The sequence below is a fragment of the Oncorhynchus gorbuscha genome, unplaced genomic scaffold (assembly GCF_021184085.1).
Source record: "Oncorhynchus gorbuscha isolate QuinsamMale2020 ecotype Even-year unplaced genomic scaffold, OgorEven_v1.0 Un_scaffold_3245, whole genome shotgun sequence".
NCBI lineage: Eukaryota > Metazoa > Chordata > Actinopteri > Salmoniformes > Salmonidae > Oncorhynchus > Oncorhynchus gorbuscha.
Genome location: NW_025747542.1, coordinates 37,489 through 53,205, shown reverse-complemented (window position 1 = coordinate 53,205; position 15,717 = coordinate 37,489). Strand labels below are relative to the sequence as shown.

General features: G+C 45.1%; 1 protein-coding gene across 1 annotated transcript in view; it reads left to right on the top strand.

Moving 5' to 3' along the window:
- Nucleotides 1–4,745: 4,745 nt before the first annotated feature.
- LOC124027453 (ATP-binding cassette sub-family C member 9-like) overlaps nucleotides 4,746–15,717 on the top strand; it is a gene marked incomplete at its 5' end in the record, with an annotated part of 44,675 nt that continues 33,703 nt past the window's right edge. The window contains 4 exons of the mRNA XM_046339877.1: nucleotides 4,746–4,910; nucleotides 5,917–6,072; nucleotides 8,953–9,087; nucleotides 14,749–14,911. Coding sequence (XP_046195833.1) covers nucleotides 4,746–4,910; nucleotides 5,917–6,072; nucleotides 8,953–9,087; nucleotides 14,749–14,911 — 619 coding nt within the window. The remainder of the gene's footprint in view (nucleotides 4,911–5,916; nucleotides 6,073–8,952; nucleotides 9,088–14,748; nucleotides 14,912–15,717) is intronic.

The following is a 15,717-nucleotide window of genomic DNA, read 5'->3' as shown; positions in this document are numbered from 1 at the left end:
CCATAATTACTGTTCCCATCGGCCCATAACTCTGTTCCTGGTCCCATAATTACTGGTCCCATCGGCCCATAACTCTGTTCCTGGTACCATAATTACTGTTCCCATCGGCCCATAACTCTGCTCCTGGTCCCATAATTACTGTTCCCATCGGCCCATAACTCTGCTCCTGGTCCCATCGGCCCATAACTCTGTTCCTGGTCCCATAATTACTGTTCCCATCGGCCCATAACTCTGCTCCTGGTCCCATAATTACTGTTCCCATCGGCCCATAACTCTGTTCCTGGTACCATAATTACTGTTCCCATCAGCCCATAACTCTGTTCCTGGTCCCATAATTACTGTTCCCATCGGCCCATAACTCTGCTCCTGGTCCCATAATTACTGTTCCCATCGGCCCATAACTCTGTTCCTGGTCCCATAATTACTGTTCCCATCGGCCCATAACTCTGTTCCTGGTCCCATAATTACTGTTCCCATCGGCCCATAACTCTGTTCCTGGTCCCATAGTTACTGTTCCCATCGGCCCATAACTCTGTTCCTGGTCCCATCGGCCCATAACTCTGCTCCTGGTCCCATCGGCCCATAACTCTGTTCCTGGTCCCATAATTACTGTTCCCATCGGCCCATAACTCTGCTCCTGGTACCATAATTACTGTTCCCATCGGCCCATAAGTCTGTTCCTGGTCCCATAATTACTGTTCCCATCGGCCCATAACTCTGCTCCTGGTACCATAATTACTGTTCCCATCGGCCCATAACTCTGTTCCTGGTCCCATAATTACTGTTCCCATCGGCCCATAATTCTGCTCCTGGTCCCATAATTACTGTTCCCATCGGCCCATAACTCTGCTCCTGGTACCATCGGCCCATAACTCTGTTCCTGGTCCCATCGGCCCATAACTCTGCTCCTGGTCCCATAATTACTGTTCCCATCGGCCCATAACTCTGCTCCTGGTCCCATAGTTACTGTTCCCATCGGCCCATAACTCTGCTCCTGGTACCATAGTTACTGTTCCCATCAGCCCATAACTCTGCTCCTGGTACCATAGTTACTGTTCCCATCGGCCCATAACTCTGCTCCTGGTACCATAGTTACTGTTCCCATCGGCCCATAACTCTGCTCCTGGTACCATAGTTACTGTTCCCATCGGCCCATAACACTGCTCCTGGTCCCATCGGCCCATAACTCTGCTCCTGGTCCCATCGGCCCATAACTCTGCTCCTGGTCCCATAATTACTGTTCCCATCGGCCCATAACTCTGCTCCTGGTCCCATCGGCCCATAACTCTGCTCCTGGTCCCATCGGCCCATAACTCTGCTCCTGGTCCCATCGGCCCATAACTCTGCTCCTGGTCCCATAGTTCCTGTTCGTTCCTCCTATGTTATGCCCGTCCATTACGGCTCATTCAAGTGATTCAATTTGATACAGCAGACGTCTTGTTTGTGTGCCACATTCCTCCATGTTGTTGTGACTGTTGGCTAGTTAGCTCCATAGAGATAAATAGTTTATTATATAGTTAGCTCCATAGAGATAAATAGTTTATTATATAGTTAGCTCCATAGAGATAAATAGTTTATTATATAGTTAGCTCCATAGAGATAAATAGTTTATTATATAGTTAGCTCCATAGAGATAAATAGTTTATTATATAGTTAGCTCCATAGAGATAAATAGTTTATTATATAGTTAGCTCCATAGAGATAAATAGTTTATTATATAGTTAGCTCCATAGAGATAAATAGTTTATTATATAGTTAGCTCCATAGAGATAAATAGTTTATTATATAGTTAGCTCCATAGAGATAAATAGTTTATTATATAGTTAGCTCCATAGAGATAAATAGTTTATTATATAGTTAGCTCCATAGAGATAAATAGTTTATTATATAGTTAGCTCCATAGAGATAAATAGTTTATTATATAGTTAGCTCCATAGAGATAAATAGTTTATTATATAGTTAGCTCCATAGAGATAAATAGTTTATTATATAGTTAGCTCCATAGAGATAAATAGTTTATTATATAGTTAGCTCCATAGAGATAAATAGTTTATTATATAGTTAGCTCCATAGAGATAAATAGTTTATTATGTAGTTAGCTCCATAGAGATAAATAGTTTATTATGTAGTTAGCTCCATAGAGATAAATAGTTTATTATATAGTTAGCTCCATAGAGATAAATAGTTTATTATGTAGTTAGCTCCATAGAGATAAATAGTTTATTATATAGTTAGCTCCATAGAGATAAATAGTTTATTATATAGTTAGCTCCATAGAGATAAATAGTTTATTATATAGTTAGCTCCATAGAGATAAATAGTTTATTATGTAGTTAGCTCCATAGAGATAAATAGTTTATTATGTAGTTAGCTCCATAGAGATAAATAGTTTATTATATAGTTAGCTCCATAGAGATAAATAGTTTATTATATAATTAGCTCCATAGAGATAAATAGTTTATTATATAGTTAGCTCCATAGAGATAAATAGTTTATTATATAGTTAGCTCCATAGAGATAAATAGTTTATTATATAGTTAGCTCCATAGAGATAAATAGTTTATTATATAGTTAGCTCCATAGAGATAAATAGTTTATTATATAGTTAGCTCCATAGAGATAAATAGTTTATTATATAGTTAGCTCCATAGAGATAAATAGTTTATTATGTAGTTAGCTCCATAGAGATAAATAGTTTATTATATAGTTAGCTCCATAGAGATAAATAGTTTATTATATAGTTAGCTCCATAGAGATAAATAGTTTATTATGTAGTTAGCTCCATAGAGATAAATAGTTTATTATATAGTTAGCTCCATAGAGATAAATAGTTTATTATGTAGTTAGCTCCATAGAGATAAATAGTTTATTATATAGTTAGCTCCATAGAGATAAATAGTTTATTATGTAGTTAGCTCCATAGAGATAAATAGTTTATTATATAGTTAGCTCCATAGAGATAAATAGTTTATTATGTAGTTAGCTCCATAGAGATAAATAGTTTATTATATAGTTAGCTCCATAGAGATAAATAGTTTATTATGTAGTTAGCTCCATAGAGATAAATAGTTTATTATATAGTTAGCTCCATAGAGATAAATAGTTTATTATGTAGTTAGCTCCATAGAGATAAATAGTTTATTATATAGTTAGCTCACTGTCTGATGCTGTGGGTTGTGTCATCGACATCGTATCGCCATGAGGGCGCAGCAGGGTGGTCTGCTCGTCTTCTCATGATGACTCACTTCCTCTGTGATGTCATGAGGCGTCGACAGCGCCATTGTTCCCAACCCTGTCCCTGTCCCAGCCACCACGTCACCCCCATTAGACCAATTATATTATAGACACAAATGATTCCACAGCATATTTCACACCCTCACACACACACATATACAGAGACACACACACACACTTTCCTCAACTAACTTTTAAAGGTACACCAGAAATCCATTTAGGACACAGAAATAAGCTATCCTGGGACCTGTGGGGAGTCAGCAGCACTGAACTGATTAACTAAGGTAGAGCATCATGTTAGAGGGCTGAACAGAGGAACGTCTCTCGGGAGTAGAGCATCATGTCAGAGGGCTGAACAGAGGAACGTCTCTCTGAAGTAGAGCATCATGTCAGAGGGCTGAACAGAGGAACGTCTCTCTGAAGCAGAGCATCATGTCAGAGGGCTGAACAGAGGAACGTCTCTCTGAAGCAGAGCATCATGTCAGAGGGCTGAACAGAGGAACGTGTCTCTGAAGTAGAGCATCATGTCAGAGGGCTGAACAGAGGAACGTCTCTCTGAAGCAGAGCATCATGTCAGAGGGCTGAACAGAGGAACGTCTCTCTAAAGTAGAGCATCATGTCAGAGGGCTGAACAGAGGAACGTCTCTCTAAGGTAGAGCATCATGTCAGAGGGCTGAACAGAGGAACGTCTCTCTGAAGTAGAGCATCATGTTAGAGGGCTGAACAGAGGAACGTCTCTCTAAGGTAGAGCATCATGTCAGAGGGCTGAACAGAGGAACGTCTCTCTGAAGCAGAGCATCATGTTAGAGGGCTGAACAGAGGAACATCTCTCTGAAGTAGAGCATCATGTCAGAGGGCTGAACAGAGGACCTCTCTAAAGTAGAGCATCATGTTAGAGGGCTGAACAGAGGAACGTCTCTCTGAAGTAGAGCATCATGTTAGAGGGCTGAACAGAGGAACGTCTCTCTAAGGTAGAGCATCATGTTAGAGGGCTGAACAGAGGAACGTCTCTCTAAGGTAGAGCATCATGTTAGAGGGCTGAACAGAGGAACGTCTCTCTAAGGTAGAGCATCATGTTAGAGGGCTGAACAGAGGAACGTCTTTCTAAGGTAGAGCATTGTGCACAGTGCCGGTGTCAGAGGGCTGAACAGAGGAACCCAGAGTTTAGGCTGAAGTACTGCATTTCTAAGTGACATGGAAAATTCCTCACTCATCTCACACTCTCTCACTCTGTCCTTCTCTGGGTAGTGACGGGGTCTGGGTAGTGACGGGGTCTGGGTAGTGTCAAGTCCCCTACATCTGCTCTAACCTACTATCTATCTGTATGTGTGTGTGTGTGTGTGTGTGTGTGTGTGTGTGTGTGTGTGTGTGTGTGTGTGTGTGTGTGTGTGTGTGTGTGTGTGTGTGTGTGTGTGTGTGTGTGTGTGTGTGTGTGTGTGTGTGTGTGTGTGTGTGTGTGTGTGTGTGTGTGTGTGTGTGTGTGTGTGTGTGTGTGTGTGACTGTCTATCAGGTCCCCTATTTCGAGGTCTACTTCATGTCATCCAACGAGCTGCTCCAGAATACGTCAGTGTTGGCTGTTCTGCTGTTCCTGGCCCTGGTGCTACAGCGGACCTTCCTACAGGCCTCCTACTATGTCACCATAGAGACCGGCATCAACCTCCGTGGAGCCCTGCTGGTGACTGACTGGAGGATTCTGGGATTTGTAGGATACTGCGTCACCGATTCTCCATCCTTTACCCAAAGTGTTCACTTGTTCAGTCATAGATTTAATAACATTAGATGTGTAGTCATTGGCTGACGGGAGTTTCTGCCATTGTTCAATTCATGACGGGAATTGGGGAGGTGTAAAAATAAAGTGGGGAATCGGGACAGCCGTAGACAGTCACAGAGGTGGAGAATCTGGACAGCCGTAGACAGTCACAGAGGTGGAGAATCGGGACAGCCGTAGACAGTCACAGAGGTGGAGAATCGGGACAGCCGTAGACAGTCACAGAGGTGGAGAATCGGGACAGCCGTAGACAGTCACAGAGGTGGAGAATCGGGACAGCCGTAGACAGTCACAGAGGTGGAGAATCGGGACAGCCGTAGACAGTCACAGAGGTGGAGAATCGGGACAGCCGTAGGCAGTCACAGAGGTGGAGAATCGGGACAGCCATAGACAGTCACAGAGGTGGAGAATCGGGACAGCCGTAGACAGTCACAGAGGTGGAGAATCGGGACAGCCGTAGACAGTCACAGAGGTGGAGAATCGGGACAGCCGTAGACAGTCACAGAGGTGGAGAATCTGGACAGCCGTAGACAGTCACAGAGGTGGAGAATCGGGACAGACGTAGACAGTCACAGAGGTGGAGAATCGGGACAGACGTAGACAGTCACAGAGGTGGAGAATCGGGACAGCCGTAGACAGTCACAGAGGTGGAGAATCGGGACAGCCGTAGGCAGTCACAGAGGTGGAGAATCGGGACAGCTGTAGACAGTCACAGAGGTGGAGAATTGGGACAGCCGTAGACAGTCACAGAGGTGGAGAATTGGGACAGCCGTAGACAGTCACAGAGGTGGAGAATCTGGACAGCCGTAGACAGTCACAGAGGTGGAGAATCGGGACAGACGTAGGCAGTCACAGAAGTGAATGTACTGTATCTAGTAGGTTGTTAATGTCCTCTGTCCTGTCCGTTTCCTAGGCAATGATCTACAACAAGATCCTGCGTCTGTCAACCTCTAACATGTCCATGGGAGAGATGACCCTGGGCCAGATCAACAACCTGGTTGCCATAGAAACCAACCAGCTCATGTGGTTCCTCTTCCTGTGTCCCAACCTCTGGGCCATGCCAGTGCAGGTGGGTTTTGACTAGATAGAATTCAGCTTATTTCGAAATGTACTTTTCGTAGCAGGTTAGGAGAATTTACGCAGTAGGTTAGGATAATTAACGTAGCAGGTTAGGAGGATTAGGTTAAGGTTAGGAAAAGGGTTAGTGTTAATTTAAAATGCAACAACAACAAAAAACTTTTGAGGTCAATTCGACGTAAGTGCAGGTGGGGCCATGCTGGTAAGATACAATCTATCTGGACATAGTCTCTATGTATGATCCGGCCAGCAACCTGATCTTAAATTAACAAGTATGTCTTTTTTAAGCCATTATCTGCCAGTACCAATATGACCGTAATATTATGCATCAATAATATATCCCTAATAACTCCCTAATAACTCCATAATATATCACTAATATATCCCTCATAACTCTCTAATAACTCCCTAATATATCCCTTATAACTCTAATATATCCCTAATATATCCCTAATATCTCCCTAATATATCCCTCATAACTCCCCCATAACTCCATAATATATCCCTAATAACTCCCTAATAACTACATAATATATCCCACAAAGCTCCCTAATTTATTCCTAATAACTCCATAATATATCACTAATATATCCCTCATAACTCTCTAATAACTCCCTAATATATCCCTTATAACTCTAATATATCCCTAATATATCCCTAATAACTCCCTAATATATCCCTAATATATCCCTCATAACTCCCCCATAACTCCATAATATATCCCTAATATATCCCTAATAACTCCCTAATATATCCCTCATAACTCTCTAATAACTCCCTAATATATCCCTTATAACTCTAGTATATCCCTAATAACTCCCTAATATATCCCTCATAACTCCATAATATATCCCTAATATATCCTTAATAACTCCCTAATATATCCCTTATAACTCCCTGATAACTCCCTAATATATCTCTAATAACTCCCCAATATATCCCTAATAACTCCCTAATATATCCCTCATAACTCCCTAATAACTCCCCAATGTATCCCTAATAACTCCCCAATATATCCCTAATAACTCCCTAATAACTCCCCAATATATCCCTAATAACTCCCCAATATATCCCTAATATATCCCTAATATATCCTCATAACTCCTAATAACTCCTAATATATCCTAATAACTCCCCAATATATCCCTAATATATCCCTAATATATCCCTCATAACTCCTAATAACTCCCTAATATATCCCTAATAACTCCCAATATATCCTAATATATCCTAATATATCCCTCATAACTCCTAATATATCCCTTATAACTCCCTGATAACTCCTAATATATCTCTAATAACTCCCCAATATATCCCTAATAACTCCCTAATATATCCCTCATAACTCCCTAATAACTCCCCAATGTATCCCTAATAACTCCCCAATATATCCCTAATAACTCCCTAATAACTCCCCAATATATCCCTAATAACTCCCCAATATATCCCTAATATATCCCTAATATATCCCTCATAACTCCCTAATAACTCCCTAATATATCCCTAATAACTCCCCAATATATCCCTAATATATCCCTAATATATCCCTCATAACTCCCTAATAACTCCCTAATATATCCCTAATAACTCCCCAATATATCCCTAATATATCCCTAATATATCCCTCATAACTCCCCAATATATCCCTAATAACTCCCTAATAACTCCCTAATAACTCCCTAATAACTCCCTAATATATCTCTAATAACTCCCCAATATATCCCTAATAACTCCCTAATATATCCCTCATAACTCCCTAATAACTCCCCAATGTATCCCTAATAACTCCCCAATATATCCCTAATAACTCCCTAATAACTCCCCAATATATCCCTAATAACTCCCCAATATATCCCTAATATATCCTAATATATCCCTCATAACTCCTAATAACTCCTAATATATCCCTAATAACTCCCCAATATATCCCTAATATATCCCTAATATATCCCTCATAACTCCCTAATAACTCCCTAATATATCCCTAATAACTCCCCAATATATCCCTAATATATCCCTAATATATCCCTCATAACTCCCTAATATATCCCTTATAACTCCCTGATAACTCCCTAATATATCTCTAATAACTCCCCAATATATCCCTAATAACTCCCTAATATATCCCTCATAACTCCCTAATAACTCCCCAATGTATCCCTAATAACTCCCCAATATATCCCTAATAACTCCCTAATAACTCCCCAATATATCCCTAATAACTCCCCAATATATCCCTAATATATCCCTAATATATCCCTCATAACTCCCTAATAACTCCCTAATATATCCCTAATAACTCCCCAATATATCCCTAATATATCCCTAATATATCCCTCATAACTCCCTAATAACTCCCTAATATATCCCTAATAACTCCCCAATATATCCCTAATATATCCCTAATATATCCCTCATAACTCCCTAATATATCCCTTATAACTCCCTGATAACTCCCTAATATATCTCTAATAACTCCCCAATATATCCCTAATAACTCCCTAATATATCCCTCATAACTCCCTAATAACTCCCCAATGTATCCCTAATAACTCCCCAATATATCCCTAATAACTCCCTAATAACTCCCCAATATATCCCTAATAACTCCCCAATATATCCCTAATATATCCCTAATATATCCCTCATAACTCCCTAATAACTCCCTAATATATCCCTAATAACTCCCCAATATATCCCTAATATATCCCTAATATATCCCTCATAACTCCCTAATAACTCCCTAATATATCCCTAATAACTCCCCAATATATCCCTAATATATCCCTAATATATCCCTCATAACTCCCTAATAACTCCCTAATAACTCCCCAATATATCCCTCATATCTTTGTGCTGTGTTCCTGCTCAGATTGTGATGGGCGTGATCTTGCTGTACTACCTGCTGGGGACCAGTGCTCTGATTGGAGCTTCAGTCATCGTGCTGCTGGCTCCAGTCCAATACCTGATCGCTACCAAGCTGGCTGACACCCAGAAGAGCACCCTGGTGAGTCACCCTGTCATGTTTGTCATTTATTGTCATGTCTTGTCCCTGTGCTCCCCATGCTATTCGTTTCCCTCTGCTGGTCTTGTTTGGTTCTATCCCTCTCTCTCCCCCTCCCCCTTTCACTCTCTCGCTCTCTCTTCTCTCTGTCGTTCCGTTCCTGCTCCCAGCTGTTCCTATTCCCCTAATCATCATTTAGTCTTCCCACACCTGTTCCCGATCCTTTCCCCTGATTAGACTCCCTATTTATTCCTTTGTGATCCGTTCCTGTTCCATCGGTTCCTTGTTTTGTATTCCATGCTGTAATTGCGTTTCGCCCTGTCCTGTCGTGTTTTTTGCCGTGATTGTGTATCACCCTGTCCTGTCGTGTTTTGTGCCTTCTTCAGACGCTGCGTGTGAGCAGGTGTCTCAGTTGACTACGGCCTGCGCCTACCCGGGCGACCTGCAGTCTGTGGCCGCTTCTCCAGTTGTTTTCCCCTCTACTATCTAGAGGATTTCAGTTATTCGGTTTTGAGCATTAATAAACTCTGTTTCTGTTAAGTCGCGTTTGGGTCCTCCTTCACCTGCATAACAGAAGGAACCGATCAAAGAATGGACCCAGCGACTTCTGACGCTCGTTACACTGCCGTCGAGATCCAAGGAGCCATGCTCGGCAGACACGAGCAGGAATTGTCCGCTGCTCGCCAGGCCGTGGAAAACCTGGCTGCTCAGGTTTCCGACCTCTCTGGACAGTTCCAGAGTCTACGTCTCGTGCCACCTGTTACTTCCTGGCCTGCCGAGCCTCCAGAACCTAGGGTTAATAACCCACCTTGCTACTCCGGGCAGCCCACTGAGTGCCGCTCCTTTCTCACGCAGTGTGAGATTGTGTTCTCTCTCCAACCCAACACATACTCTAGAGAGAGAGCTCGGGTTGCTTACGTCATCTCACTCCTCACTGGCCGGGCTCGAGAATGGGGCACAGCTATCTGGGAGGCAAGGGCTGTTTGCTCTAACGATTTCCAGAACTTTAAAGAGGAGATGATTCGGGTTTTTGACCGTTCAGTTTTTGGTGGGGAGGCTTCTAGGGCCCTGGCTTCCTTATGCCAAGGTGAACGGTCCATAACGGATTATTCCATTGAGTTTCGCACTCTTGCTGCCTCTAGTGAGTGGAACGAGCCGGCGCTGCTCGCTCGTTTTCTGGAGGGACTCCACGCTGTGGTTAAGGATGAGATTCTCTCCCGGGAGGTTCCTTCAGATGTGGACTCTTTGATTGCTCTCGCCATCCGCATAGAACGACGGGTAGATCTTCGTCACCGGGCTCGTGGAAGAGAGCTCGCATCAACGGTGTTTCCCTGCTCCGCATCGCAGCCATCTCCCCCTCTGGCTTTGAGACTGAGCCCATGCAGCTGGGAGGGATTCGCATCTCGAATAAGGAGAGGGAACGGAGGATCACCAACCGCCTGTGCCTCTATTGTGGAGTTGCTGGACATTTCGTTAATTCATGTCCAGTAAAAGCCAGAGCTCATCTGTAAGCGGAGGGCTACAGGTGAGCGCAACTACTCAAGTCTCTCCATCAAAGTCCTGTACTACTTTGTCGGTCCACCTACGCTGGACCGGTTCGGGCGCTACATGTAGTGCCTTGATAGACTCTGGGGCTGAGGGTTGTTTCATGGACGAAGCATGGGTTCGGAAACATGACATTCCTTTCAGAGAGTTAGATAAGCCTACGCCCATGTTCGCCTTAGATGGTAGTCATCTTCCCAGTATCAGATTTGAGACACTACCTTTAACCCTCACAGTATCTGGTAACCACAGTGAGACTATTTCTTTTTTGATTTTCCGTTCACCGTTTACACCTGTTGTTTTGGGCCATCCCTGGCTAGTATGTCATAATCCTTCTATTAATTGGTCTAGTAATTCTATCCTATCCTGGAACGTTTCTTGTCATGTGAAGTGTTTAATGTCTGCCATCCCTCCCGTTTCTTCTGTCCCTACTTCTCAGGAGGAACCTGGCGATTTGACAGGAGTGCCGGAGGAATATCATGATCTGCGCACGGTCTTCAGTCGGTCCCGAGCCAACTCCCTTCCTCCTCACCGGTCGTATGATTGTAGTATTGATCTCCTTCCGGGGACCACTCCTCCTCGAGGTAGACTATACTCTCTGTCGGCTCCCGAACGTAAGGCTCTCGAGGATTATTTGTCTGTGTCTCTTGACGCCGGTACCATAGTGCCTTCTTCCTCTCCGGCCGGGGCGGGGTTCTTTTTTGTTAAGAAGAAGGACGGTACTCTGCGCCCCTGCGTGGATTATCGAGGGCTGAATGACATAACGGTTAAGAATCGTTATCCGCTTCCCCTTATGTCATCAGCCTTCGAGATTCTGCAGGGAGCCAGGTGCTTTACTAAGTTGGACCTTCGTAACGCTTACCATCTCGTGCGCATCAGAGAGGGGGACGAGTGGAAAACGGCGTTTAATACTCCGTTAGGGCATTTTGAGTACCGGGTTCTGCCGTTCGGTCTCGCCAATGCGCCAGCTGTTTTTCAGGCATTAGTTAATGATGTTCTGAGAGACATGCTGAACATTTTCGTTTTTGTCTATCTTGACGATATCCTGATTTTTCTCCGTCACTCGAGATTCATGTTCAGCACGTTCGACGTGTTCTACAGCGCCTTTTAGAGAATTGTCTCTATGTAAAGGCTGAGAAGTGCTCTTTTCATGTCTCCTCCGTTACTTTTCTCGGTTCCGTTATTTCCGCTGAAGGCATTCAGATGGATTCCGCTAAGGTCCAAGCTGTCAGTGATTGGCCCGTTCCAAGGTCACGTGTCGAGTTGCAGCGCTTTTTAGGTTTCGCTAATTTCTATCGGCGTTTCATTCGTAATTTCGGTCAAGTTGCTGCCCCTCTCACAGCTCTTACTTCTGTCAAGACGTGTTTTAAGTGGTCCGGTTCCGCCCAGGGAGCTTTTGATCTTCTAAAAGAACGTTTTACGTCCGCTCCTATCCTCGTTACTCCTGACGTCACTAGACAATTCATTGTCGAGGTTGACGCTTCAGAGGTAGGCGTGGGAGCCATTCTATCCCAGCGCTTCCAGTCTGACGATAAGGTTCATCCTTGCGCTTATTTTTCTCATCGCCTGTCGCCATCTGAGCGCAACTATGATGTGGGTAACCGTGAACTGCTCGCCATCCGCTTAGCCCTAGGCGAATGGCGACAGTGGTTGGAGGGGCGACCGTTCCTTTTGTCGTTTGGACAGACCATAAGAACCTTGAGTACATCCGTTCTGCCAAACGACTTAATGCCCGTCAAGCTCGTTGGGCGTTGTTTTTCGCTCGTTTCGAGTTTGTGATTTCTTACCGTCCGGGTAGCAAGAACACCAAGCCTGATGCCTTATCCCGTCTGTTTAGTTCTTCTGTGGCTTCTACTGATCCCGAGGGGATTCTTCCTTATGGGCGTGTTGTCGGGTTAACAGTCTGGGGAATTGAAAGACAGGTTAAGCAAGCACTCACGCACACTGCGTCGCCGCGCGCTTGTCCTAGTAACCTCCTTTTCGTTCCTGTTTCCACTCGTCTGGCTGTTCTTCAGTGGGCTCACTCTGCCAAGTTAGCGGGTCATCCCGGTGTTCGAGGCACTCTTGCGTCTATTCGCCAGCGCTTTTGGTGGCCGACTCAGGAGCGTGACACGCGCCGTTTCGTGGCTGCCTGTTCGGACTGCGCGCAGACTAAGTCGGGTAACTCTCCTCCTGCCGGTCGTCTCAGACCGCTCCCCATTCCTTCTCGACCATGGTCTCACATTGCCTTAGACTTCATTACCGGTCTGCCTTTGTCTGCGGGGAAGACTGTGATTCTGACGGTTGTCGATAGGTTCTCTAAGGCGGCACATTTCATTCCCCTCGCTAAACTTCCTTCCGCTAAGGAGACGGCACAAATCATTATTGAGAATGTATTCAGAATTCATGGCCTCCCGTTAGACGCCGTTTCAGACAGAGGTCCGCAATTCACGTCACAGTTTTGGAGGGAGTTCTGTCGTTTGATTGGTGCGTCCGTCAGTCTCTCTTCCGGGTTTCATCCCCAGTCTAACGGTCAAGCAGAGAGGGCCAATCAGACGATTGGTCGCATACTACGCAGCCTTTCTTTCAGGAACCCTGCGTCTTGGGCAGAACAGCTCCCTGGGCAGAATACGCTCACAATTCGCTTCCTTCGTCTGCTACCGGGTTATCTCCGTTTCAGAGTAGTCTGGGTTACCAGCCTCCTCTGTTCTCATCCCAGCTTGCCGAGTCCAGCGTTCCCTCCGCTCAGCGTTTGTCCAACGTTGTGAGCGCACCTGGAGGAGGGTGAGGTCTGCACTTTGCCGTTACAGGGCACAGACGGTGAGAGCCGCCAATAAACGCAGGATTAAGAGTCCAAGGTATTGTTGCGGCCAGAGAGTGTGGCTTTCCACTCGCAACCTTCCTCTTGCGACAGCTTCTCGTAAGTTGACTCCGCGGTTCATTGGTCCGTTCCGTGTCTCCCAGGTCGTCAATCCAGTCGCTGTGCGACTGCTTCTTCCGCGACATCTTCGTCGCGTCCATCCTGTCTTCCATGTCTCCTGTGTTAAGCCCTTTCTTCGCACCCCGTTCGTCTTCCCTCCCCCCCTCCCGTCCTTGTCGAGAGCGCACCTATTTACAAAGTACATAAAATTATGGACATGCGTTCTCGGGGACGGGGTCACCAATACCTAGTGGATTGGGAGGGTTACGGTCCTGAGGAGAGGAGTTGGGTTCCGTCTCGGGACGTGCTGGACCGTTCGCTCATCGATGATTTCCTCCGTTGCCGCCAGGATTCCTCCTCGAGTGCGCCAGGAGGCGCTCGGTGAGTGGGGGGTACTGTCATGTTTGTCATTTATTGTCATGTCTTGTCCCTGTGCTCCCCATGCTATTCGTTTCCCTCTGCTGGTCTTGTTTGGTTCTATCCCTCTCTCTCCCCCTCCCCTTTCACTCTCTCGCTCTCTCTTCTCTCTGTCGTTCCGTTCCTGCTCCCAGCTGTTCCTATTCCCCTAATCATCATTTAGTCTTCCCACACCTGTTCCCGATCCTTTCCCCTGATTAGACTCCCTATTTATTCCTTTGTGATCCGTTCCTGTTCCATCGGTTCCTTGTTTTGTATTCCATGCTGTAATTGCGTTTCGCCCTGTCCTGTCGTGTTTTTTGCCGTGATTGTGTATCACCCTGTCCTGTCGTGTTTTGTGCCTTCTTCAGACGCTGCGTGTGAGCAGGTGTCTCAGTTGACTACGGCCTGCGCCTACCCGAAGCGACCTGCAGTCTGTGGCCGCTTCTCCAGTTGTTTTCCCCTCTACTATCTAGAGGATTTCAGTTATTCGGTTTTGAGCATTAATAAACTCTGTTTCTGTTAAGTCGCGTTTGGGTCCTCCTTCACCTGCATAACACACCCTCTGTTCACGTTGAAACACTCAGGTTGTACACTGCCTGCACCAGTCACTGAGATCGTAGTTTCACTGTCTCTTTAGAGATGAACCTGCAAGCTTTACCATGAATAAATAGCCTAGGTTTGAGTGATTTCAGTTATTTTATGTTGTGATGAGGGAAACAGTATATGATATGGAAACAATAGCCTTTAAAAACAGTTGAAATGAGAAAATATTGATATTATTTTGTAGTTTAAATCTTCAGTAAGGCATCGCCCTCTTCTGACAGGACCAGTCTACGGAACGTCTGAAGAAGACCACAGAGATTCTGAAGGGGATCAAGCTGTTGAAGCTGTACGCCTGGGAGAACATCTTCTGTGACAGTGTAGAAGATACCAGGGGCAAAGAGCTCACCAGCCTCCGCACCTTCGCCCTCTACACCTCCATGTCTAGTGAGACATACACACACCTTCGCCCTCTACACCTCCATGTCTAGTGAGACATACACACACCTTCGCCCTCTACACCTCCATGTCTAGTGAGACATACACACACACACCTTCACCCTCTACACCTCCATGTCTAGTGAGACATACACACACCTTCGCCCTCTACACCTCCATGTCTAGTGAGGCACACACACACCTTCGCCCTCTACACCTCCATGTCTAGTGAGGCACACACACCTTCGCCCTCTACACCTCTATGTCTAGTGAGACACACACACACCTTCACCCTCTACACCTCCATGTCTAGTGAGACACACACACACCTTCGCCCTCTACACCTCCATGTCTAGTGAGACACACACACACCTTCACCCTCTACACCTCCATGTCTAGTGAGACACACACACCTTTGCCCTCTACACCTCCATGTCTAGTGAGACACACACACCTTCGCCCTCTACACCTCCATGTCTAGTGAGACACACACACCTTCGCCCTCTACACCTCCATGTCTAGTGAGACACACACACCTTCGCCCTCTACACCTCCATGTCTAGTGAGACACACACACCTTCGCCCTCTACACCTCCATGTCTAGTGAGACACACACACCTTCGCCCTCTACACCTCCAATAAGACACATCTCCTCTGTTACTTTATAATAGCTATCACATCCTTTCTTTTGAGCTGTGAAATCCCCTTCATTTTGTCCAGTAAGACACTCACACTGCTTATATTCTGTCCTCATTTATATTTGGGGCTCAGTTTGACTTAAGAGCTTTGAAGTTTGAAAATGTATTTGTTCTCTC